General features: G+C 44.0%; 1 protein-coding gene across 2 annotated transcripts in view; it reads right to left on the minus strand.

Annotated features, from left to right (window-relative positions):
* Positions 1 to 27,900, minus strand: part of SLC1A3 (solute carrier family 1 member 3) — a 115,985-nt gene that overhangs the window by 71,530 nt on the left and 16,555 nt on the right. Inside the window, exons 1-2 of one of the 2 annotated variants that reach the window (XM_019517956.1) lie at positions 12,457 to 12,477; positions 12,200 to 12,337 (exon numbers count right to left, since the gene is read on the minus strand). In XM_019517956.1, the coding sequence (XP_019373501.1) occupies positions 12,200 to 12,302 (103 nt within the window). In that variant the 5' untranslated portion in view covers positions 12,303 to 12,337; positions 12,457 to 12,477. Of the gene's footprint in view, positions 1 to 12,199; positions 12,338 to 12,456; positions 12,478 to 27,900 lie in introns of those variants that run through there. The other variant, XM_019517955.1, reaches the window with a different exon arrangement.

Below are 27,900 nucleotides of genomic sequence, written 5' to 3' on the forward strand. Positions count from 1 at the left end.
GGGGGGGGGGGGGGGGGGGAGGGGATAAGGAAAAGTTTATTGAATATGGACCCAAGCCTAGCAATCCTTCTTTGCATGATTCCTTACTCCTACAAACATCTTATTTAACTGAGGATTGGTCTTTACAAACTAAATGATTTCTATGGCTAAATGTACTGAGGGCTTCAGGTTTTGGCTCATACAAATGGCATTTTCCTGTGTGTGTGTAAACAAACACTTGGGCATTCATACTAGGTCTAGTTAAGCAAGTCGCATGACTAATGCCTGTTTGTGCATGCAAGCTAACATGCATAATATGTGAACACACGCAGTGGAAGTCACCATACAACTTTGTTGTTCCAGTAGGGAAGTACTTGTAACCCACTGGTACTGCAATTCTATACACTGAAAAAGTTAAAATATGTTAAAAAACACTTTGTTTCTCTTTTTAAAAAAAAGCTTTTTAAGTAACAGTGCTGCATATAATTAATTTAAAATATACTAATCGGGCATGTTCTTAAGATGAGTCTTTCATGCTCATATCTGTATTGTGCTCTTTGGACCTCATCCAAGACCACTGAGATCAATGTAAAGCCTCTCCCTGTCTTCAGGGCTTTTCGTTTAAGATCTGAGTAATTCTTGTAAGCATGGAATGGATCTGTTACTTGAAATCAGAATGACTCATGGAGAATAGTTTTGTGCTCTCACTTTCTGCTGAAAGTCTTAGGATTAACATTTATAGGCTTTGAGGAAGGGCATATATTAAAGAGGAGAAGAATGGCACTAGGGATGACGCTGGAATAAGGTTTCCAGATGAGAGAGAGAGAGAGAGAGAGATTGAGAAGATGACAATGTGAGAAATAAGGCAAGATTTTTTTGGAAGAATGGCTTCAGCAAGGGTTACTAGACAGGAGACAAAATGGTGTTTGCCCTATCTAACCCAGCAGGCAAAAATACTAAATTATTATTTATTCATCATATGATTATCATTTGTAATTTAATTTTTGCCTGATGGGTTAAATGGTATGAATCTTAGTGCATATATAAGATTCAGGTGTCCAGAACATGTTCTGACCAGATATTGATCAGAGCAAATGTTGCAGGACACTTCACATTTCGGGTGTTTTGATGCATTGGGAATTTTCACCTGGCTGGTTATTCAGCACCATAGGACAAAAAGACCATGACAAGTCAGAATCTGACCCAGTGGGTGCATCTACACATGTACTTTACTGAGGAGTTGACTAGTTCTGCAGGAAAGCAGCATTATCTACATGTGCTCTGGTATTACGGCACAGTAAACTAATTAACTCCACTGTAGGATAGCACTGTTAGGGACAGTACTATCTTATGGTGGAGTGCTGAAATGCATGTAAATTGCACCCAGTCAGCTCAGCCAGATGGGGGCCTGCTCTGCCCCAGCTCAAACTGCTGCTGTCCCAGGTACATGTGTAGATTCTGCATCTGGGAGCAGTTCACTGTGGCTCAAAGTGCTTTGGAGTTTATCTCACTGCATTAATTGTACATGTAGATCCACCTAGTATGAATTTTGGAATCCATGAAATTATGCAGTTTTGTTTTTGTCCTCCCTGAATGGGCTGTATTTATAGATCACAAAACCATAGTAATTTCAGAGTTACTTTTTTCAGTAAAATTGGCACATATTCCACATAGTGCAGGCAAAGTAAAAACTGACAGATAAACGCTTTCGCTTCTTTCACATTTACTATTTTATTTCTCAGATGACTACACACAGATTCTTGAAATAGACTTTTAAAGGGCATAAAAAGAAATGGGTGAGAAATCTGCAGAGCAGATTTAATCAGTGTTGTGTCCTACTGTACAAGCAAGATATTATTCTGAAGTTTCTTAGTTTTCATATGTGCACTGTGTAAGCTGGAGCAGGAATACCCTCCCCACTTACCCTGAGACATAAAAAGTCAAGAGAGAGTGCTGCTTTCTTGCTTCTAGTTCTCCCCTCAGGACATAAATTGTTGTACATACAATATGTAGAAACCTTAGTCTCCTCTAGTAGCACATGTGGAATAGACTTCACTACAGTGTACCTCCTTTCTCCACTAGAATGGGAAGTGACTTCTGCAAGAGACATGTTTCCAGATAGACAGAAGACTGTCAGAGCTACATAAAGAGTTAGCAATTCATGCATGATGGCTCTTGTCTCCACACACACTAGTGCAAGAGATTTGCCACCTCTATTGCTTAAGGAAATACCAAGAATACTCTATGAATACTCTGGAACAGGGGTTGGCAACCCCCAGCACGTGCCATTTGTGGCACATGGAGACATTTTTCCTGACGTGCCGGGAAGCATACAAAGAAATTGTTTATTGTATTTTATTTTTTTAAGCTCTGGGCTCTCCCCTGCAGCCACAAGTCCCAGCACTATGGCAAGCACCAGGGTGGAGCCAGAAGAACGCAGGCAGGGATGCTGTCTGTGCTCTATTGCCCCAGGCTGCACCCTCCAGCCTGGCTGGCCCCTGGAGGGAGCTGCCCAGGCAGGCAAACACCCTGTCCCACCTGGGGCAGCACTGAGGTGCCAAGTACTGGGGCCGGGCAGTCAGGACAGGGTCTGGGCGGTGTGGGGGGGATGCACTGTGGGCAAGCCAGCCCAGTTGGGTCCTTAGAAAGGTGGGGGCTGGGTGGGAAGTGGTGGCTGTCCTGGGGCTCTGTGGGCTTGAGCTGTGGTGGGTGGGCAGGCGGGGGTGCCCAGTGGCACCTGTGGTGTGGCCTGGCTCGGCCCTCGCAGCTCTGCAGGGATGGGCCGCAGCCACCCTGCGCATGTGAGGATGCTGCCTGGCCGGGGCAGGACACCGGGCTTGGGGGGCTTTCCTCTCTGGGATCAGCCTCCCTGTATGCTGGGCACAGCACAAGCAGGGCAGAGCCATCCCCGGTGCAGGGGCCTGGCCACGGGAGCCCCCTGGAGCTGGTGAACAGCCACCACAGCTGCCTCAGCCTGTCCGGGCCCCGGCCTTGCCTACCCGCAGCTCCCCTTAAGGGGCCAGGGCTGGGGCAGGCACTGCACAGAGCCGCTGCGCTGCAGGCTCCTAGCTGGCGCGGACCTGAGCACCAGCTGCGGCAGCTGTTCCCAGAGCCTGAGGAACAGCCTGTGGCTGCAGCTCCCACTTGCAATGTACCTAGCTGGCATGGAGACTAAGCAGGAAGCTCCCTGAGCCTGGGGTCCTGCAGCATCCCTTTGTGGGCAGGCTGGCTGTGCCCCATCCCCGCAGAGCTGTGCAGGCCGGCTGGGCCCCACCTCCGGTGCTGCTGACCCCCTGCTGTGGCTTGAGTCTGTGGAGCCCTGGGGCAGCCCCTGCTCCCCGCCTGACCCCAGCTCTCGTCCAGCTGCAGCCTTCCCAAGGGCCTGGCCAGGCCAGCCTGCCCATGGTGACTCCCCTGGTACCTGCTGGTCCCTGCCCTTCTCTCTTTCTCTTCTCCCTCATCACAACATGCTTAACAAGAAGAAAAAAAAAATCACAAGTACAAGGCAGTACATGAAGTTTTATTTATTGTCATCAGGTTTTGAATTTTTAGAAAGTCTGGTATTTACTGTAAAAACAAAACAAAACAACAAAACAAAAAGCAACATTAATGATTATTAATTGTATTAAATATGCAGTGCATCCTGCCATATACCCCCTCCACCCCAGTTTTGTTTTTGTGGCGTGCCGGCACTCCGGCACCTTACAACGTAGACATTGTGGTTTTTTTGGCATTCGGCCAAAAAAACATTGCCTACCCCTGCTTTAGAAGTTGAACATCAAGTTGACTCTCTAGGAATATTCTAAAAAGTGAACATCATAGAATTTTTTGCCCCTTCTAGCTCTCATGGGTATTACAAACTAGGAAGAGGAAATCTGAACTCTTAGGTTTGACTGCCTGCCAGTTGTCATGACATGGGCTAGAAGAGGACATTATGGTTATGAAATTGTGACCCATGTATTAGAGGACACATGATCAACAGGACTTGCTGGATTCTCACCTAACTACACATTATGGACATATTCATTGCCCAGTGTCAAATCCTGAGGGCAGATATCAAAACTAAAATTATCACAAATGAAACTGTCAGGTGACGGCTTCTTTCTAGAATAATGTACTAATTTAATTTGTCTAAAGACAAGTCAAATCCATTTTTGTTCCTGAATATTTAATGTTAGAATAGATTTTTGAGTCGTCACTAGCTCCAAGCACTCAGTAGGTGACCTTCAAGTAATGTGTTGCACACTATCTATCTTCTTGCTGATCTTTTACTACAAATCCTTTCATTCCTTCCATAATTACTTGCTTACAGTTTTTTCACCTTTACATCTGGCATGACCTATGTATATATACTCTTATCTGTTGATTTCTGACAACTGGGTTTCCTTTACTCCAATAATGTCTCTGACACTGTCTTTTCTGTCCGGGGACATGCAGTAGTCCTTTATCTTACAGGCTTAAGTGTTCTTTTTGTCACCAAACCTTTTTACCTCCAGGCAACAGAGGGAAAGGAGAGGGGAGAAGACTCCTTCCAGGAGCTGAACTTTTGAGACTCACAAGGGAAAGAGGATGCAGTGGAAAGCTCAAAAGAGACCCAAGAATGGAGGCCAGGAGCAGATAAGAAGCTGGGAAAGGCTGCAAAGCAGGAGAAGCCAGGCAGCCCATTAAGCTAAGTAGGAACACCTGGACAGCTCCCTCTCCCTTGGGGCAGTGGCCAGGTGCCAAATGAAGGCATGGTTTAGGGATGCAAGCCCAGGCTCTGAGCTAGGAAGGGAGGAAAGTTCTAGCCTGGAGGTGGTGGCCAAACAGAGGGGAATAATCACTTCCCTCAGTCTGCTGGCAGTACTTCTTCTAGTGCAGCTCAATATGCTGTTAGCCTTCTTCACAACAAGGGCACACTGTTGGCCCATACTTAGCTTATTCCCCATTATAACACCCAGGTCCCTTTTCTGTACAGCCAGTCAGTCGCTAGCCTTTAACAATGTATGGGGTTGTTCTCTCTTAAGTGCAGAACTTTGCACTTGTCTTTATTGAGCCTCATTAGATTTATTTTGGTCCAGTCCTCCAATTTGTCTAGATCTCTCTGAATCCTATCACTACCTTCCAGCGTAACTACTGCTCCATCCAGTTTGCACTTGCTGAGTAATCTGCAACTTGCACTCCATCCCGTATTCCAGATCATTGATGAAGGCACTGAAAAAGAGCAGCCCCAGGACTTACCCCTGAGGCACTCTACTTGATACCAGCTGTCAGCTAGACATTGAGCCATTTATTAGTACCCTTTGAGCCTGATGATCCAGCCACTTTTCCATCCACCTTACAGTCCATTTATCCAACCCTTACTTCCTTAGCTTGCTGGTGAGAGAGAATGTTGTGCTGTATCAAAAACCTTGCTAAAATCAAGGTATATTATGTCCACTACTCTCTCTGCATCCACAGAGCCAATCCTCTCACCATAGAAGGCAATCAGGTTGGTCAGGCATGACTTGACCCTGGTGATTCCATGCTGACTGTTCCTAATCACCTTCTTCTCCTCCAAGTGCTTAGAAATTGTCCTTGACCTGCTCCATGATTTTTCCAGGGACTGAGATGAGGCTGACTGGTCTAATTTCCTGGATCCTTCTTCTTTCCTGTCATGAAGATAGGTGCTATATTGGCCCTTTTCAAATAATCTGGAACCTCTTCCAATCACTGCAGGTTTTTAAAGATAATGGCTAGCAGCTCTGCAATCACATCAACCAACTCCCTCAGCACCATTGATTAACTGATTTGATCACCATGCTGATGATTGTGTTGTGTTTAACCACTCAATTGAAGAACTCCTGGTCATTTTTGATTGTTTCTGTGAAGCATATGAAATGCTTGGACCTACTATCAGGTTCATAAAATCAAAATACCTTACCAACCCACCCCAAACTCACCAGCTGCTCCTCCACATATTACAATTAATGGGCAATCTTTGGAGAACATTGAGCATTTCCCCTACCTAGGTAGCCAACTTTCCCAAAAAGTAAAAGTAGATGACAATAGTCAACATCAGATAAAATCTGCTAAAGCTGCCTTTGGATGCCTCTGAAATTTTGAGTCTTCTATGATCGTGACATTAAGGCCCAAACCAAATTTCTTTTTCCCAATCTGTTGTCATCCCTACTCTTGAGTAGGTGTGAAACTTGGATGAGATGTTGGAAACACCCAAAGGCTTTGGAAGGTTACTACCAGCAATATTTTTGGAAAATTCTCCATATCAGTTGGAAGGACAGAAGAACAAATGGCAGTGTTCTGGCTCAAGCAAGCACCACCAGTATTGAAGCCATGTTTATACCACACCAGCACCATTGGACAGGCCATGTCATAAGGATGCCTGACAACCAGCTCTCAAAACAGGTCCTATGCTCCCAACTTACTGATGCTCACCTCTACAGCAATGACCAAAAGAAGAAATTTGAGGATATCTTGAAGGCTAGTCTGAAGAAATGTGATTTTAATATCAATACCTGGGAGACTCAAGCACTGAATCATCCCTGATGGTGCTGTGATGTAACGCAAGGCACTGATCATTTCGAGCAAACTTGCCTTACTAAGGAGGTGGATAGACAAGAGAGACAAGGGAAAGAGCTGAGAACAGACATCACCAGGATATGTGCCTTCCTCCTGGAACTATTTCCCATGTGTGCAGTCAAATATGCAGATCTCGGGCTGGCCTCCTTGGTCATCAATGAACTCACCAATGACTTCTCTAGTTACTGGAAGACTCTCATTCTTGTATCAAGGGACTGCCACCATTGCTGAGGGGCCTGTTTCTTAATTAATGTTCCTTTTCATTTCAGTAACTTTGTTGCTAATAATAGCAATAATTTGAAGAGACATTATCATTTAGTGGATAGAGCACTGGAATGAGACTCAGGAGATTCATATTGTTTTCCCAGCTGTGCCACTGACCTTCTAGGAAACCTTAAGAAACTCATTTAATCTCTCTGTAACTTTTCCTTCATTCCCCACTTGTCTCAGGCAAGACTATCTTTTAGTTTTTGCCTATGTGGCATAGTGGGGTTCAGGTTTTAATTGGGTCTATTCATCCAATTATAATGTGTAAAATAAATAAGTGCAGTGAAAGTGGAGGAGTTAGAGGTACTGTCCTGCATTTAAGTTGGGCAGCATGCTAGAGTTTCAAAGGACAATTCAAAAAGCCCCTATCCAGCAGCCATAGACCTCATTTTAGGTGCCTTCATTTTGGACTGCAGAGCTCCTTATGTGTCTATGCTGGGGCCCCAGTGCATGCACAGAAGCAGTTCAGGTAGAGAGCCGAAGGGCATCATCATGGCTAATTCCTGCTTAAGCTCTACTGTGATTCAGATTGTCCATGGTAGGCTGTCAACCTCTGTCTAAGCTCCCAAAATTCAGGGTGGATAAAAGCTATAACTCAGCAGGGTGCTGAAAACTGGTTGTTTTTACCTACCTTTTGCCCAACATCCTAGTGGCTTGGGCACTTGCCCAGAACATTAGAGATATAGAATAGGTTAGGTGAGGGCACCTTCCATACCTGTGATAGCAAGACCACTGGATAGCCAAAGGTGCAAAAGCAAGACTAGCCTACCTCTGTAGCCAGGAGGGCTGTGTGAAGCTTTGGTCCCTGATTCAATTCAGTGGAGATTTGACCTGATTCGGTAGCTGAATCTCCAAATCTGAATCGAATCAGAGGACCCTTTAATCTCTCCGAATTGAATCGGAACCCTGCAAAATGATTAGGACATTCAGACATAGACACAGCTTTAAATGCTTTTTCTACATACTTCTAGGTAGCAGGAGCTCATAAAGGCTGCAATGGTGGGATGCATGGAGTGTCCCACAGAAGCACAGAGGGCACCCCAGTGCACACAGCAGCAGACCCAGAAGTGGACCAGAAGCACTTCTGGGTCCACCGGAGAGCGTGCCGGGCTCCCCCCTGTTGCCCCCAGGCTCAAGGACTGGTGCCTCCTGGGTCCGGGGGGGCACCTGGGGTCCCTCTGTGGCTGAACACCAAGCCACGGAGGCACGGGTGGCCCCCCCAGCGTGCTCCCTGGTAGACCCAGAAGTGAACTGGAAGTACTTCTGGTTCACTTCTAGGTTCGCCACCAAGCACGTGGAGGCCCACCCCCCCACTCCTGTGGGATGCTGCATGTGCCCCAGCATTTCAGCAATCACGAGCTGTGCCTACTACCTTAAGGTATGTAGAAAAAACTTTTAAAGCTGTGTCTATGTCCGAATCACTGATTCTCTGAATCAGCATCGAATCTTCAGATTCGGCCAAATCAAATTGGGGACAGTAATCCGAATCAATGAATCAAATCACTGCCCCTGATTCAGGCCAAATCCAAATTGAATAGGGCCTGCTTCACACGCCCCTAGTAGCCAGTAGTTGGGGCAATCACCTGAGAGAAAGGAGGCCTGGATTCTGGTTCTGGCTGCCAGGGTTATTTTTTGTTTTCCAGTCAGTGCCTTTTAATTGTTCTATATCAAACAGTGCTAGGAATAGAGACCTAAACCCAAATTTCCCTCCCCCATGACAGTACCATAACCTACAGAGGCAGATTGCCTCTTTATTGCTTTCTTTGTTGCTGTCCCTATGACTCTTATATTCCTGGCTGTCCTGGTGGTCCAGCTTCAACAGTAGGAATGGAAAGTGCTTACACCTCTACTGCACAGCCTGATAGCAAAGGCATTCTCCCGGTATGTAGGAGATAGATAAGGTAGACCATCTCCTTAGATCTCTTCTAACCAGACATTTCAATAATTTTTGGCATATATAACAGAAGTAGGAAGACCTGGAGGCAATCAAAGGAACAGTTTCCAAAATACCAGTTGTAAACTTGCCATCAAGTTACAACAACCAAATATTTATATCCTGATTTGTCATGATTTCTTCTTGTCCAGTGTTCTTTCACAGGTCATGAAAACACAAAGTTGTATGCTTCATTCTGTTTAATATATTTTCTATGCTGTGACTGTTTGAGAGAAAGATTAGTTCAAGAAGGAAGCAATATTTAAACAATTCCCATCTGTTATGGTGGTTTCTAGGCTAGTAGGTCACCACACACATTTCATGGGACTATGTACACATGTGAATATTTTGGTCACACACGTATAACATTACATTCTGGAGACAATCTCCTAAGACTACAAAAAGCAAAGGAATTTATTCAGCTTAACATCAGATTATTAACACCACCAAGGAAATGCATCACTACTTTTTGACTTGCCGGATAAAATCTTATATCTGCAACGTGGCCAAACAACGTATAGGAAATAAGAAGCATGGTACCCAATGCTACTCTCTTGTGACTTTAGTGGAGTTATTCTGTGTTTGCATCTGCAAATGGAGGATAGATTTTGGCCTATAGAATGGACTCTAGCTTTGATTAGATGTTCCCAAGACTGCTTTGAGAAACACTGAGCTTCTTACCAATATGTTGCCAGCAACATGCAAAACAAATAAAAACATCAATGACCTCAATCTAAAATTACACTGCACTATAACTAAAAGAATAGCTTGTCATTTATAAACCCAGACTACTTACCTGGGTATAACAGTTTTGTCCCCTAAAGCCCCCACACATCTGTGTGTTATAGAATTACACCAACAATTTACAAAACTATGATTTAGATAAAAATTTTGCATTAAATACAATCTTCTGGATGCAATATTTCCTATGCATACTGATACCACATATAACGTCTATATTCCCACAGTAACATTATATATATTTTACATGTATGTTTCCCTGCATACATATGTGTATGTTTTCACATGAGAATACTTTCACACAATTATTGTACTGTTTATTACTTTCTGTAGGGTTTCCCACCCATTATTTTGCAGAAAGTTCCACTGCGCAGTACTTCCACCTTTAACACTTAACTCCATCTATATAAACACTTCTTTGGGGAATAAATTGTGGACATTAAGGACTGTATGGAGTTTCTGCTTTTGTCTCCATCCTGGTTAAGGAACTGTTAAAAATAAAAAAATTTCTTCAGAGGAAAAAATGGAAAGTTTTGCCTTTCTTCACACTGAGGTCTGTGATACATTCAGACATTGTGATAATAGGGACTAGATAGACAGATTTCCCTTTTAGCCAGCTCTTTCAAATATGGTGGTATTAATGTTGTTCCTGAAAAACAGGGGACTAAACAGGATTATAGAGGCTAGCAGAGCTTGGAAGTAAAAAGTCAACAAAAACAGCGAGTTGGTGAGATGAAGTTCTTTAAGGAGGCTCAGAGCTGAGAACTCCAGTTATGATTTCTGTTTCCACAAAAACTCCTGCTCAGGCTGTGGAGCCTGTCTTGGTCTGTGGCGAGTGCTGAATATCTTATCTTACTTCTCTGTTCATACATTTGAATGCAAGAAAGTTTATATCACTGCCTGGGATTTTCTTCCAAATTTCTTGTTTTACTGTTCTAGCCCCAGCTTCTCTCTCCTTCTCCCCCTCATACACTCAGTAGAAATATAAGGTTTGAGAGGGACTTTCTCCTGCAGAGATTCATCAAGTCCTCCAGGCAGCTGGGCACTGAAGGCAAGGAAACTCTTTTTATTTTCTGCATTTAGAAATACCTTCCCCAGCTGTGCCCAGCCAGCTTGGAGCCTCTGGGGCAGGGAAAGAGAAAAGGAGGGATCAGATGTGAGGTCAGAGGTTGAGAAACACACTAGCAGAGGACAGTTTGTGGAGGAGCAGGAAAAAGGTATCTAAGCAAGAACAGCCTGGAGCAGTATTCCCACTTGCCTCCAGTGATTCATAGGTCAGTGTCTAGTTTCAGTCTGTATCTAGCTTAAGCTATGCACATAGAAACAAACTCATATGCCTCACTGAAGTAAGTCAAAGGAAATAGTATTGTAGCTGCCCATGCTTTTGGAATCTTGTATTTCATTCACTGCGAATATACAGTCTGCAGGATGTAGTCTCTAACACCTGGTAAGGTGGGGACCTGTGCTGCTTTGTTGCGATAAAAGTGAATCTAAACAGTGAAAACTGGAGAAACAGTGGGAAAGAGGGCAGCTGAATATTTTGGCTTTTGTAGCAATAAAGATACATTAGGGGTGTTCAACTCCTGGCCTGTGGGCCAGATCTGGCTCCTGGTACCCTGGCATCTGAGTCACTGGCCTCCTCATGGGTCCATTGGGAGCCTTGCAGGCTGCGGCCCTGCAGGCTAGATTGGATGCAAAGGGTGGCATGTGGCCTAATCCTGGCACCCAGGGCTGAATGGGGGGCAGTACAGGGCCCCAAGGCCCCAATCCTAGCATGTGGAGCCAGGCAGAGGTGGTACAGGGCCCTGATTCCAGCATGAGCAGCTAGGCAAAGATGAAACAGGTCTCAAATCCTAGGATGTGGGGCTGGGCAGTGGTGATCCCGACACCCACTGGCCAACTGAGGGCATGAACAGCCTGATCCAGACATACGGGCCTTATCCTGGTGTGCAGGATCCAATGTGGCCTGTGCCATCCATCTGGTTTGGGCCAAATGATTGAGCACCAATGGTTTATGTCATAGGGCTGAGTCAGGGCAGTTGTGGTGTAACTGAGGGAAATTAATTTTTAGATAGGCTGAGTGAGATCTTCCTACCCTACCAATATGCTGTAAGCCTTTAATTTTATCAAGAAATCTGAAAACCTACTAGAAAGTTACTAGAGAAAGAAGGGATATGATAGAACCAGCCTGATTAATACCAGGAACAGGTTGATAAAAAGGCCTAAGACTTAACAGAGCTGCCAACTGGGAAGAAAAGGCTCCACAAGTAATAGGATGGAGGCTGGACTCTTTTTGCCCAAATGATACACACTTTCTGTGGCCTCCAACTGTCCACTGAAAAGACAAGAGATAGAGAGGTCTGTGACAGGTCTTTGTCTAGGCTCAGTAGCTTCTCTCTCCAGCGGGTCTTGGAACAGGGATGAATGTATACTATTCTATTGAGATTTCTAACTTTTGCTATTGTGGCAGATGATATCAGTGTGAGGCATAAAGGCAAAGATGTGGGGTACAAACACAACTTTATAACAGTTTATATTGTTTTTGTAATACTATTTGTAAAACAGTAATATTAGCAAAGTTCACATTGAAGATTAGTACCGTTTTGTTGCGTGGTTTCAGAATGCCATGTTTTTCTACATTGTAAAGTGCATAGATATTGTATGACTTGGCATTTATGTTTTAAATGATGAGAAGAAAAACTTTAAAATAAGTTGATTTACCTGTAACTAAACTGGATACGATAAGGGGAAGGACCAGCATTTGCAGCATTCTCATCAATAGTTCTCCTGGAAAGGCAAAGTATTTGACTTCCCGGTAACTCATGTTGTATGGTCGGAGGCAAAATCCAAGGATTATACCTGAGGGAAACAGAAATATGGCTCACTCGTTGGCAGTCGTAACATCATACAAACATAAATGTTTGTGTAGCAGTTGCTGTTTTAAAATTTGCTTCTAATATAAAGTATTTATTACTGACCAGACTCCAGGATTCCTACCTACCAGGAAATCATCTTACTCCAAGAACAGGCCTATTAAGGTAAACAATGTATTACTTTTCAACATGGGTAAGGCATTCCTCATTTTGCTTGTTTGGATTTATACAAGAAGAGGTCACTCAGGCCTTTTCTGCCTCAGTGGACAGTTTCAAATTAAAAATAATCATAAATTGAATCTTTTGTCCTGTGGTCTGGGGAAAGGAAGTCTCTCTCAGATAGTCAGGTCACAAAACATATTAGGAATCAAGAACTTTGCCCTGCAGGGAGTTATGTGAGTTATGTCCACAGAAGGAGTAGACCATGTCCTATGTGTTGCAGGCAGTGGAGGGTTTTTGCTATAAAAGTGTTGGGAAAAGTGATTATTTAATTTAGAAATGAACAGGTTAAAACCTATTTCCTTACTGGATGTACTGCTGCTCCTGTGTGAGTTCCACATAGCAGCAGAGACTAGATATGTGTTTTATATCCTTTTTTTTTTTTTTGCCCATAAGGCTGTCTCTTCTGCTTTCTTTATACATATATTTCCATTTTTCTTTCTTAGGTCCACTAATGCAATGTAGAACCTAGAACTAATCACAAAGGGTTAAATTCAGAAAGGGCCTTTTGCTTTGCCAGATTTAGCTTTGCAACATCAATTCCTGGACACCCAATAGCCCAGTGGAACACGCAGGTTGCATTAGGTACCAGCTCCCTGTCCAATCCATGGAGAGAATTAAATATCTAAGAATGGGATCCTCAGAAGTTAGAAACCTGAAGGGGAGCTGACTGAGAGAGCCAAAAGGGAACGCCTGAGTCCCATCCAATAATGGTAATTGGGTGTATAACTCTAGACTCTCTAGATCTCTACTGGAGATTCTCCTGGAGTGACTTAGATAGGCATCTCTCTCTAGTCTAGAGTTATACACCCAATTACCATTATTGGATGGGACTCTTTCTTCATGCAAAAGAGCAGGATAACTCTCCATCCTGTTATATCCAACAGCCTAGTAGCTAGGGTGGGAGGTGGGAGAGTCAGGTTGTAAGTACACACTCCAATTAATATTTATTTATATAAAGTGGAACAGCTTCTGCAGGAAAGACCAAATGCCCCACATAGTATGTTTAGGGCACTTGCATGGCACATGGAAGACTTAGGTTCAAGCCGCTGCTTGAAATCAGGCCGAGCAAAGATTGGGAAATAGGTCTCTCACCTGCTAGGTTAGAGCCCTAACCTCTTAATTACTGGCTATACTTAGGGACATGTCTAAGTCATGATGAGACAGAGGGCTTTTCACGGCTTGCTTATAACACACAGAGTCAATTTTGTGAGCATTCTGGGGCGGCCCTGCCCCTCGCCACTGATTGGCGGAGGGCACCCTCACTCAGTCTGTATCACTACTGCTTTTTCTTTGTTTGTTTCTTTCTTTTTTGGGTTTATTTCACAGGGAAATTGCAGCCAATGCTGGATTTCCTGGTGATCTCAGAGAGCAGTGTTTTTTGAGGTTCGGCAAAATTTGTAAAACCATGATTTAGGTAGATCCCTAGCTATACTCGCATGCATGAACCAGCCAGCCTGCTCCAAAAAATTTCATCCCCGACTATCTTTTGTGTGGGGCCTGATCCATGTTCTCAGGGTGGCTTCTTTATTGCACGACAAAACCAAAAACATGCCTTATTTCAGAATCCTACCATGTTCTGAAGATTGCTTCATGCAAATCATGCAAAGATTGCTTCATGCTTTCTATTTTAGGTGGCTCTGTGCATCAAAAACTTAGTATTTAAGGGACTTTAGTGAGCTATGGGGTCAGATAGCATCTTGAACCAAGAGTTTTGAGAATCTCAGTTGGATTTAGGTGCCTGAGGTAGATGCTTAACCACTAAGTCTGTTTGTGGAATCAGTCCAAAGGAGACTACAAATACCATATTTTCCTGCATACCACAAGTCCCCAAATAAAACGCATGCCTTGTTTTTGGAAAGCAGAATGTAGTTCTCCTGGAAACACACAGTCTGGCTGAGGCAGGAGGAACTTCCTGGCATGGAAAGACAGCAACAAGGGCCCTAGACCCTTGTGAGGGCAATAGAAAGACTGTTACTTCTTTACTGTAAATAGTTCTTAATATACGTTCCTGTAAATCAGGAGTGGCCAACCTGGGGCACATATGCCACACATGGCACAGGCAGCCTGCGTGTGTGTAGCACATGGCAGATCTGGGAAGGAATAAGCAGTACAATGGCAGATAGGATGGTAGAAGAGAAAGAAGAGCAGTAGATCAGGCAAGGAGGTCTGGGCAGGGAACAGAAAGCAAAGCAGTGATTAGGCTGGGGGAGCCGACTGGAGGGGGTGTGTGTGGAAGCACTGGGGGAGGGACCAGACTAATTTGTGGTACGTCTACCATAAGGATGGCCTCCACTGCTGTATATAATGAAGCGCTGCTTCCACACCACAAACCTCTTTGAGAGACTACAGACTGCATGCAGCAGTTCACTCACCCTTAGCCAGCTCAGCAGCTCTTCGGACAGTGGAAAGTCTGGACAGTGGAAAGTCCTCGCCCCTAGAATTTGCTTTCATCCAAGCCTCGCTACATTTGGAAAACACTGTAAGAAGGATCTTGTTTTTATGATTGCTGACTCCATTTCTCTCCATTTTCCAGACCTGAAGGGCACTGTATGTTGAAAACTTGTCCAGCATTTCTCCCAACTGTGCAGCTAATCCAATAAATTTATCAGAAAAAAAATCCTTTGCCTCATATATTTCCTGGACCATCATTGCTATAACAGCACTGTTATCATTTAGACTCCTGTTAGCTGCTGGTGAGGGGGAAGTTTGTTGGGACTCTCCTGAACTGCTAAATCCCTGCTGTTAAAATGTTCCTTGAGGGCATGAACAGCAAGGTTTAATTTAGAGCAGCCTAGAGGCCACTCTAACTGGCACTCAGGATTCAGGATAGCATCGTCTGAAGCATGGAGGGATCAAAGTGTGTACTTTGTGGTTCTGAAGAAAACCGAGAGAAATTAGTACCTGTGATGTATGTAATATATTTATCATATATTGTGTTCATATGTACAGTGGTTATGCACACTATATACATGATTTTGTTATAAAAATAAATGATACATAGGGTGTGTTTACACATTGCCGTATGGCAACATTGCTACAGTGCTGTGCATTAGTACTTCCTTTTGTAAATACTAAATCATGGCATGGTAACTTCCCCTACTGCGTTGTGTTACGCATGGTTAGATTGCACTGCTATGTTGCTGTAGTGGCATGCTACAATGGGGGAGTGTGCCGCTATGGCAACATAGCTGCCAATCACATGTAGAGCCATGTGATCACTACATTGGCTGTACGTCGACATAGCATGTTGCCACATCGCTGTAGGGCTACATGTGGACACGCCCACAGTATTTAAAAATAAGGCAGAAAATCTTTCTCTAATTATTAAAAAAACCTTTGCCTTATGATGTTTCTTTCTTTTACATGTTTTAAATTCACTGCAGTTGGCTTATAATCGCATTCTTTTTCTGTCTGGAAAACACATTTCAGTTGCAAAAGGAATCCATGTGGATGCTTTGCGTCTGTGCTTAATGAGCAGTACACTCCAATAGCTGGATAATAAGCAAATAAAACTAGACCAGTTTTAGTTGGGTCCAATCCTGCAATTAACTTCACATGCATTAGTATCTATACCTGTAGAGAGTGCCACTAAAGTTGATAGGGGTCAGGGATATTGCTGCAAGATCTTGTCCTTACCCTATGTTATTACAATGGCTTGATTATTAGGTCTACTAAAGGTACAATATGCAGCTTGGACACAGCAGAGAATCAAGGCCTAAGTACATGTCTCCTTAAGTCAGTGGCGGGCAATTATTTTGGGCAGAGGGCCGCTCACTGAGTTTTGGCAAGGCATCAAGGGCTGCATGATGAGCAGCCAGGGGCAGATAAATATTAATTTTCTAAATTTTTTAGGGGCCCCACGGGCTGGATAGAATGGACTGGTGGGCTGCATCCGGCCTGTGGGCTGCAGTTTTCCCACCCCTGCCTTAAGTGAATATTATCTGACAGTGAGAACAAGTTTCTTCAGCTCCATCCTTAAACTTGAAGCATCAAAGAATCCTGGAGACTTGGACTGAAATGTTGTGCACTGTCTGCATAAATACAATGGTTGTCCTGCATTACAGAGAGCAAACAAAACTCCTAAGATGAAGAAAAAATGCATCCTGTCAGTACATTTTAGTAGCATTCCCTGTCAGCAGTCTAGCTGAGCAGAGAGACAGGAGCTAGCAACATCTGAGCTCTAATCCAGACTGCTGTTGATTTGATGAATGGCTGTGGACAAGTCATTTAGCCTCTCCTGACTTGGTTTCCCCATTTTTAAATAGGTATAGCATCACGATCTACTTGCTTTCCTGGTCTGTTCTTATAGATCAGCAGCTAGCAACCTTTTCAAGCTGAAGACCGGAACAGCCTGGCTTCAGTCTAAAATGGGGCAGGTGACGTCCATGGCACATCAGCATCAGGTGGGGAGGAGTGCTTTTCCTATACCTGCAACAGGGTGAGACAATGGAGATCTGTGCCCACACCACTGCTGCATCTCCTAGCTCCATCCGCTGTTGAGCTGGGGTGCAAGTGTAGCTTCCAGCAGGTGGGGAGCTGCACTGGGGCCAGGCAGCTGGAAGCTGTGCCCATGCTACCATTTTTTCCTGTCCTCCCCTTCTTCCCCCCATCCCCCTCTGCCCAGCCCTGGTACAGTTTTCCACCTGCTGGAAGCTGCACCCATGTTGCAGCCTTGGAGAGGGTGGGGAGGCAGGGAGAAGCAGTGGCAGCATGGATGCATTTCCTCACTGCTCAGTCTTGCAACAGGCACAGGCAAAGCCCCCCAACTCTGTGGGGCAGATCCAGTGGGTCCATGGGCCATATGTTGCCCTGTCATAGAGTATTAGCTATTCAAGAAAGAACTCAAAAGAATAATTCACTCCACTATAGGAATCATGAGGCAAAGCTGTGTAGGTAGGAGGTCCGGTCGCAATGAGTGAAATACTCCTTTTTATATTAAAATCTACAATATGCAAAATAAATATTCCCTTTAATACAGAGTTTAAATATTCAAATACCACTTTTTCTATCCACGCTACTGGACATTTGGCAATTTTTTTTTAAGTAGTTAACAAGACTGAACTGAAAAAGATAGGGCAAGTTTTCTTTGATTTGTTTGAACTCTTTCTGACGTACTATTTTCTAAAGGACTTCAATGGTGAGACAAAGCAGTGCACTGGCCGTATACTGATGCTCTGAAGATAAAGCCTGGTATCAAAGTCAAATCAGGAAGTGGGACCTGATCCTGTTAGAAGCTGAGCAAGGTACTCAGTCTGCCAACAATCACTGAGTTCACTGAGTATTGAAGGGACTGAGGCACTTATTACCCTGCACGATCAGGACTGAAGAGGCTGAATGCTAGAGCTTGCCTATCTCAATGAGAGTTTCAGGTTTCTGATTAAATTCTGAAAATTGGAATGAAATAAAGCCCCATGTGAAACGTGTTCGCACAACCTGTGGTACAGGTTTTTTCCTCTACCTTTTGTACCAATAAAGAACAATTAATCTATGCTATCAGAGGCCCAGCATTTCAAATGGTAAAGCAGTGCACCATTTCTGCACTGTGGTAACAGAATCTTCTAAGTCTGGTTGAAGACAAAAATCAGTGGTGTTTACTAAAGCCAGAGTAGCATTTTTTTAAGACACCTGTAATATTGCAATGAAATTGTATGTTCATAAACAGGAAGAACTAATGTTAGGATTATTTATTCAGAGAGGGTTTGCCCTTTTTAAGGGTCCAAACTAATTTATGGGAGATTCCCTCATTGTGGGACATTCCTGCTGGTGTGGGGCCTTTTGCTGCCTTTTGTACATTGCTTGACGCTTTACTTGCTCTGCCTAGTAACAGGCAGAGCTAAAAACATAAAGAACAGTATCTTCTCTGCTGGCAACCTGTGAGAAAACATCCAGGTGCCACAAGGTCAGAGTGGAGGCAGTTGTATGCCCTGCCACACTCTCTCCTGGAACATGCTGAAGAAAAGAAAGTTGAGGAACGGGAACAGAAAGAATAAAAACTGTGGCAGTGGAAGAAGGATAGGAAGTTCCCCAGGAAGAAAGTAAAGATAACAAAATCCTAGACTCAAACCTGGGAACACTTCATTGCATTTTTCACTGGAGATGTTCAAGCTAAGATTTAGTTTGGATAAACACAGTGGAGGAAAGGGTCCAAAACCTAACTTGCTAAAAAAAGAAGAAAGCAATAACACTGACAGTGATAAAAGGGCTGAAAGCAGGCAGCAAATTAGATGTGAGATTGCACTGCAACATGGTATCAAAGAAAAGCAAATGTAATTTGGGTTTGCTAATATATGGCACAGGGAGATACAGTACTCTGATGAAGCTGTGCTCTGGATTCTGCAGTTCCAGGCAACACTGTACCAAAAAGAAATGACAAATATAGAATACTTATGTTCCTCTACCCATGGCTTAAAAATGATTCCTGTTTCTCTTATTTGAAAATATGATGATATTCTGTAGAGAAGTATCTGAATGATAACCCCACAGCGAGATGGCGTCTGTACGCTACAGTTAACTTTGAAAGCAGGCAGGTCAAAATTCATATTTTTAACAACTGTTAAGAATAAACCATGGAGATTTTTATTACTGTTTTTTCCATATGAGAAAAACAGTATAAACATTTTTTTGCCTTACATGAGGTGATGGCAAAAGGAGTTTTATGGTCTTCTACCAAAGGACTTTAAACTTCATATTCTTATTTTGGTGGACAAAAGACTTTGCCTTATTTTTTAATATGACTTTAAAGAAGAACAAAAGAACCCTTCATAGAGAAGCAAAGAAATTCTTGTGGTCCTATCTGTATTACAAAATGGTTTTGAAGTTGTTAGAGAACTGTTTCAGTACTAGTTCCTCTGTGTTGTATAGATAGACCACAGTTGCACACAGAGTTCTCCACATTAGTAAAAAACAGATTGGTGCCTGTCTGTTAGAGATGGGCCTTAATTCAGCACCTCTGAATTTTAAGGAAATTTAAGTCTATTTTCCTTTCTTTTACCAATTTCTTATTTTGAGCTCATCACTGTAAGTCCTTCCATAACTGTCACACCTTCAATAGTCTGGGCGATAACATCATGTTCACTGTCTGTAGCAAGGCAGAGAAATCTGATGGCAGGGTTGAAGTCTTGGACTTCAAAAATGGTAATTTCAACAAAGTCAGGTCACTAGTACAGGAAGTGCTGTGGGACCAGGGACCAAAGGCGAAAGGCATGCATGAAGAGTGGTCGTTTCTTAAGGACATGATCCTTGAAGCACATAGGAAGTCCATTCCCATGCTGAGAAAAGGAAACAGAAGGGCTGGATGCCCTCTTGGCTAAATGGGGAAATAATGGTCCTCTTAAGAAAGAAAATAGAGGCTTATAAACAATGGAAGCTTGGGGCAGGCCCCAAGCAGGACTATACAACAACGGCCCACATTTATAGGGAACAGATCAGAAAGGCTAAAGTGGTGACTGAACTCAAATTAGCAACGGGAATCAAGGACAACAAGAAGTCCTTCTTTAGGTACATAGGGAACAGGAGGAAAACAAATGGGAGTGTGGGGGCATCGCTCTACATTTCAGGACATTTGGTTACCACCATGCAGGAGAAAACTGAACTCCTGAATGACTACTTTGCCTTGGTATTTTATTGGGCCAAGGGGAAAATCATGCCAGGTAGGGTGCAGAATGAGTGGGGTAGGAATGACTGCTGTCCTACTATTGCAGCAGAATTGTTGTGTGATCAGTTAAAAAAATTAGATATATAAGTCAGCAGGCCCAGATGAACTTCATCCAAGTCATTGTGGAACCCCTGGCAAAACTCTTCCAAAACTCGTGGTGCTCTGGAGAGGTTCCTGAGGACTGGAAGAGGGCCAATGTTGTGCCCATCCACAAAAAGAGCAGGAGGGAGCACCTGGGTAACTATAGGTCAGTTAGCCTCACTTCTATCTCAGGGAAAATCCTGGAAAAATTAATCATGGGATCTATCTGTGATAAGCTTGTAGATGGTAGGATCCTGAATAACAGCCAGCATAGCTTCATTGCGGGCAGGTCTTGCCTTACCAACGTCACTTCTTTTTATGACCAGGTAACTCACCACCTGGACAAGAGAGAGGAGGTCGACGTTGTATATCTTGACTTTCAAAAAGCCTTTGATCTGGTACCCCATGATATCCTTGTGAAAAAATTGGAGGATTATGGGCTTGACTCAGAGACAGTCAGGTGGGTGGGAAATTGGCTGTGGAATAGGACCCAGAGAGTCCTAATGAATGGATCTGAGTTGTCCTGGTGAGAAATGGCTAGTGGTGTCCCACAGGGGTTGGTGCTTGGTCCAGTACTTTTCAACATCTTTATCAATGATTTGGATGTGGGGGTGAAGAGCTCAATGGTCAAGTTCGTGGATGACACCAAGTTATGGGGGAGCGTGGTCACACTTGAAGATAGGCTACAGATACAGGCGGACCTATACAGGTTAGCAAGTTGGGCAGATTGGAACCAGATGAAGTTAAATGCACACCTACAGGCTTGGCGGTGCCAAACTGACCAGCACCATGAATCAAAGGGACCTGGGTGTTATAATAGACCACAGTAGGAATATAAGCCAGCAGTGCAATGCTGTAGCCACCAGGGCAAATAATACACTGGCATGCATCAGTGTATGCATCGCCAGCAAAACCAAGGAGGTGATTCTTCTGTTCTACTCAGCATTGGTGAAACTGCAGCTGGAGTACTGTGTCCCATTCTGGGCACCACACTTTAACAAGGACATGGACAAGCTTGAGAGAGTCCAAAGAAGAGCCACCCATATGATCAGACACTTGCACGGCAAGCCATATGAGGAAAGGCTGAAGGATATGGGACTCTTCAGCCTGAAAAAGAGAAGACTGAGAGGGGACTTGGTAGTAGCTTACCACTACGTTAGGGGAGTACATCAAGGCCTCGGTGAACAGCTGTTCACCAGAATACCATTGGGAAAAACCAGAAGTAATGGCCACAAACTCCTGAAAGACCGTTTCAGACTCAACATTAGGAAAAACTTCTTCACAGTCAGGGTGTCAAGGCTGTGGAATAAGCTCCCTCCAGAGGCGGTGCAATCATCTACCCTAGAAATCTTCAAGAGGAGACTAGATGGTCACCTTGCTGGGGTAACTTGACCCCAGTTGTCTTTCCTGCTTGGTGCAGGGGGCTGGACCCAATGATCTCCTGAGGTCCCTTCCAGCCTTACAATCTATGAATCTGTGAACAGAGATCTTTTCCTTAAATAATCTAAAATTTGAAGAGTAACAGAAATTGTGTTTTGTAAATCACCAAATTTACAGTTTTTAAAAATTATCATGGTGGAGGTGCTGTCTAGTCAATAATCTTTTTGTTTAGTTTCTTCTGAGGAGGACGCAAGGTCACCATAATAGATGTATATAAAAAGCTAGCTGTTAGCTTACACCCTGAAGCATGAGGGCTTACATCCTTTACTTAACTGTGCATGTTCCCATAATTGTTACCAATATGTAATCCTTGTTTGAACCCACTAAACTCTTGGACTCGATAATGCCTTATGGTACCTCCCTGCCTGCCATCTGACACCTCCAGGGAAGGAATTCTACCTGATCAACACATCAAAGAGCTACTCAACACAGCTCACAAAGACACTCTCATGGACCAGAGGGACAGCCTTCCATCTTCAGCTCCCTGTGTGCAAAAACAAAATTTATTTCCTACCTATGGGGACTTTTTACCATCTTGTACCATCTACACTTTTCCCAGAGCCTGACGAAGGGACTTTGATCCCAAAAGCTTGCAGAAAAGGACAATTTTCTTGCCATTTTCCAGTTGGTCTAATAAAAGAAATCATTTTGGAACCAAGAGTTCTAGTTTTTTGTATGTCTTTTATGGTACTCTATAAAACACATTTCTATTAATCATTTTTAAATGTGTTTCTATTTTTGCTGGCTGTTCCTTTGTTCTAAAAGTAATAAAGGCAAATAGAAGTCCTTTTATTTTCCAGATTCCTTTCAAAGCATTCACCTACCTTCTCTGCTATTCATGATTTATTTCCTCTCTTACTCCTTTTCTGTTAAAACTAAACTGAACTCTTATCTTTTGAAACTCTTCAGGCTGCTAAATAATTTGTGTAGACCTTTTGCATATTCTACAGTGTTTCCTGTTACTGAAACGCGGCAACAGAAAAATAAGCAACAAGTAGTTCAAATTATTCTTCTCAGAGTATATAGCTTGTGTTTGTCAAATGTAACATTTCATAAGACAGTGTGCTGCCCAGTCATCCAGATTGGTTGGCCTTCTGGAAATCCCCACCTTCTTCTGATGAAATATATCAAAATATCTGATATATTTTACCATCTGACATGTTATTTCTTGTCCAGATGGAACAATTACCAAATGTTGGGTTCTTGGCTGCTACCGTGTCACAACTGAAAACTGACCACCAAGCTTTGGTGTTTTAACTAGTTTCTAATCTGTTCTGTTTGCACCTGAAAAAAATGTGCTACTTTCCTTAATAGCATCCTTTGAGCAATTTTGTTGAATTGTTTTGAAAGTTTTGGTAAATTATAAATGTTACTTTCCATATTTCCATTGCTCCATTAAGTAGCTTAAAGTATCGCTGTCAATTTTCTGTTATTAAAATCATGCTGGTTTAGAAGCAGGACTGGACGGGGCTTCCTGGGTCCAAGTCCACCCCCTCTCTTTGCAAGTAATTGTTAACCCAAACAATATAAATCCCCTAATACCACATAATTTGCTTGTTTATGTATCCACCTTATATGCTCCATCTAAGGGCTTTTATTATCTTTGTTCTTGACTTGAGGATCTTTTTAATAGATTCTGATGTGAAGAGGAACTTAAGATTCAACAGCTTAGTGAGTCGGCTAAGTTCTTGAGTCAATTTAAATTTAATGTAGAAATCATTAGAGTGTAGTTTCTCCTCTTATGTGCTCTAGGATTCATTGTTCCATTATACAGTCATTTAAAAATGTTAAGGAACTACATCTGTGAACTTTGTCCCCATGTGGCATATGTGATATATGCAGATGTGAAGTCACTCATTATTACTGTTACCAGTGAGTGGGATTTTAACCTCTCTCTAGCCCCTTTAATGTCAGATAAAAAGGAGGGAGCAGTCTTAAGAGGCTCTCAGTTTTATCTGGGGAAGAATTCCCTTGGCGTGGAAAAAAGGGCAGCTATAGCTCTGGAGTGTGAGGACACATGAGGTATGGGCAGGACCAGGTAGGCTTGTCAGGGGTTGGTCTACAGCAGATGTGCTGTGGTAAATCTGGGCAACATTGCTGCCTGTGAACAGCTGGGAACAGTCCGCAGTCATTTAGGGCGTCTATACATGTGCTCGGAGGGAGGGGGGCAGATGCTTCTAATTAAAGCAGCTCTCAGAGCCACTCTAATTAAAATGCCTTCAGTGTCATGTGTATTCAGTGTCTTGAGCTTCAAAATGGCAGCAGGGGCACTTTAACTAAAGCTTGCTTGATTGAACTTTAGTTAAAGCACCCCTGCCACCATTTTAAAATGTGGGGATGTTGAATACGTGTGACGCAGAGGCTGCTGGAGCACACTAATTAGCATGCTTCAGGAGACTTGCAGCAGACTTGAGTAATCGAGTTGCTCCAACACGTGCTAATTAGCATATGTCGGAGCAGAGGTCTGGCATGTATATACGTGCCCTTAGGCAGGAACCTTGAGATGTCTAAGTTCCTCAAAGGACTACCTCAGCCCTGGAACCATTTAGATTTTGAAGGATATGAAGATGGCTCATTTTAATACCTCTCTTTTTAGGCGAAGAGCTCGGTGCATTGCTTTTTAGAGACATAGCAGAGACACACATTGACAGCATTATCCTCTCCTGTATGTGGATATGTCTCCTCTAAGATCAACCTCTCTTTCCATGATGAGGCTTAGAAAATTCCTTGAGATTCAGGTTCATCAGAATCTAATAGATGTGACCTTGGCTTCCTAATTCGATTTCATAGATTTCATAGACATTTGGGTTGGAAGGGACCCCAGAGGATCATCGAGTCCAGCCCCCTGCCCCAGGGGCAGAAAGTCAGCAGGGATCATAGGATCCCAGCAAGATAAGCATCCAAATGTGTTTTGAAAGCGTTCAAAGTGGGCGCTTGAACCGCCTCTGGAGGCAGTCTATTCCAAACCTTGGGGGCTCCGACAGCGGAATTTGTGACTGTTCGATCTTGTCATCCCTTGGGGGGCTCTGGTGAACAGTTGTTCCCCCAGATCCTGATGAACACCCCTGATAAGCTTATAGGTGGCCACCAGATCACCCCTGAGCCTGCACTTTTCCAGGCTGAATAGCCCCAAAGCTCTCAGCCTCTCATCATAAGGTCCGTTTTCCTGACCTCTGATCATGCGTGTGGCTCTTCTCTGGACTCTCTCAAGCTTCTCCACATCCTTTTTCAATTGTGGAGCCCAAAACTGGACACAGGACTCCAGCTGCGGCCTCACCAAGGCCGAGTACAGTGGGAGAATTAAGTCCCGGGATCTGCTTCAGAAGCATCTGTGGATGCAAGCCAGCATTTTGCTCGCTTTACACTTGCTTTACACAGCATCACACTGAAGGCTCATGTTCATCTTGTGGTCAACCATGACCCCCAAGTCCCTTTCATCTGTAGTGCTAACCAGTGTAGCACTACCGAGCCTATAAGCAGGGTGCAGGTTTTTCCTCCCAAGGTGGAGAACCTTGCATTTTTCGGTGTTGAACACCATCAGGTGCTTGTCTGCCCATTTCCTGAGCCTGTCCAGATCCGCCTGGATCACCCTTCTGTCCTCAGGTGTGGTTGCTTTACCCCAGAGTTTGGTGTCATTGGCGAACTTGGCCAGTCCGCTTCTGACACCAATGTCCACATTAATGTCCGATCATAGTTTCTTTCCTCTCCCCCCACAACACTGAATCCTTTCCTTCAGAAGTGATTAACCTCCTGCAACTTCCCTGTTCTTTTAACTCAAATCCTCCAAGAATCACATGGGTGTTTCTTTATAGCATACACATAGCTTTGAAATGCTTCCTAATGTCAAATGTGCCAATTTTTATTACTAACATCAATATTTACTAGCACGCAATAATTAATATATGAGCTTTTTCAGTGATCCCTTTTTCAGGAGAATGTAGAAAGTAAGTCAGGGGCTACTGTGTGGGAAGTTCTGTTGGTGACAGTGTATATCTCTGATCTAGGGAAAATTTGACAATGCAAATCCTCCAAAGTTCCTGCATGTCATTGCTCCTGTGTTTTCCGGGGCAACCATGTCATGGTTTCCACATTTCACTTTGGCTAGGTTATATCTCCTACACCATCCATGTCAATAAATTTGCATTTTAGTGGTGTTACTAGCATGAAAGACAGGAGCATATGGGGGAGGGAGTGCAGTGGTGTAGTTGCACCTTCTCCCTCCCCACCCCTTTGATTCCTGTTCCACACAAAGTTTAAAACCAACTCCCTGGCAGTGGCGGCAGCATGTATGTCAGGCAACAGTGAGGGAATTAGTTGACTTCATGGTTCTTTACCATCTACCTGATTCCTTTCAAACTCTTCATTCCACAGGTGTTAATGACTGTCTCTCCTTTTTAATGGCCTCGATGTTCCACTAATCAAGCTATCCTTCTGCAATTCTGCTGTTAGTTACTCTTGGTAATGTAGCTCCTATTTTACATCCTTGCAGACTGTTTTTAACTTTAAACACATTAACTCAGATGTGGAAATAACGTTCAGTGAAGCATTAAAGCATTGTCAAGTGCTAAAGAAGGCTAGATTTTGCTTTATTAATCTGAAAAAAAGATGTACTATTAAGTCTAATGTCTGCAGAACTAATGAAACAACATCTTTTGATTATTTTTGTCTAGTTTGTTGTGTTGTTATACATGATATGGCAAATGAATGTACATTTAGTAAAGATATACTTGTTTTTGCTTTGATCTTAAACTGAATAATAAAGCTCTAAGCCCCTAGTATATTAGTAAAACTCCTAATTTAATTTTTAATGGAAGAAGAATGTGTGTTGTGTTTTAAGGCATCAAACCATCTGCACCACCCCTTTTTAAAAGCCGAGACCCACCAATGATACATGGCAAGTGACATAAGAGGGCTGATCACTTGTTAGATGGTAAAAGTTTGAAAAGCAATTGCTGAAGTCAGCTCTTTGATGACTTCAGGTGTTCCTTATCTCTAGAGGTTTGCTCTTGGAGTTGTTCTGATCTCTTGCTGTCAACCCAGTTCTTTTTCCTTTTTTCTGCCATTAATTCTTTTAGGTTGCCCTATGATCATGGAACAGATGCTTTCTTTTTGCCATCAAATGTTTTCCCTGCCGACTTTCAGATTTCTTGTTAAAACCTTCTTCCATTGTCTTACACTACCTTGTCATTAGTGATTTTTTCAGGGATTCTGAAAAAATCCTGGATTCTGGTTTTCCCTGATTAAAAAAATCACAAGTTCTGTGACAAATTGCAAATTCTCTGCTAATGCCCCCCCAATCCATGATTAAAATAAAAGGCCCCCCACAGTCTCCCTGGCCCTGCTTGTGCCCCTCACTCCCCCCCCATTGTCTCCCCAGCCCTGCTCATATACCTTGCACCCCACTTACAGTCCCTGCCCTCCCCAGTCTTGCTGGAGGGGGCCCCCAGCTGCCAGCGCTATGGGGCCAGGGACCTGGGTCTGCAGCCTCCTGCCCCTGGCAAGAGGAGGAGGTTGCTGCAGCGGAATGGGGCCCGGCTCCCCCCTGCTGCCTGCCCACTGTGGGCTTGGGTGGGTGGAGGGGTGGCTCCCTGCCATGGTGTGCACTCCTGGGGGGTTAGGGAGGACCAGTGACCCCAGATCTGTGCCTGGAGTTGAGGGCAGGTGTGGGCTGTGCACTGTGTGCTGTGGGCTTGGGATCTCACCTTGGTGCCCTCTCCCAGGTCCTCCGCAGTCCAGCAGGTGTGACCCAGCACTGCGGGGAACAGTGGGACCATGCAGGAAAGCTGCATGTTGCTGTGAGCTCCACTGTGCTCTAATAAGGTGCCTCCTGCCCACATGGCAGCAGTGAGGGACACAACCCTGTGCTGCTGCCTCCGCTGCTGCCACGCATGCAGGGGATGCATCATCAGGGCAGCGTGGAGCTCACAGCAGCAAGCAGCTTTCCTGTGTGGCTGTGCTCTGCCCTACAGCACTGGGTCACACCTGCTGGGCTGCAGTGGCCCTGGGGGATGGCAGCAGTGTGGGAGCCTGAGCCTGCAGCATGCAGCATGCATCCACCCCTGCCCCATGCACAGATCTGGGGGCATGGGTCCCCCCGTCCGTCTGGGAATGTGTGCAGCGGTGGAGAGCCAGACCCACCCACCTGCCCCCCA

This window comes from Gavialis gangeticus, unplaced genomic scaffold (assembly GCF_001723915.1).
Source record: "Gavialis gangeticus isolate Ggan-Ray unplaced genomic scaffold, GavGan_comp1, whole genome shotgun sequence".
In the NCBI taxonomy this organism is placed as follows: Eukaryota; Metazoa; Chordata; order Crocodylia; family Gavialidae; genus Gavialis; species Gavialis gangeticus.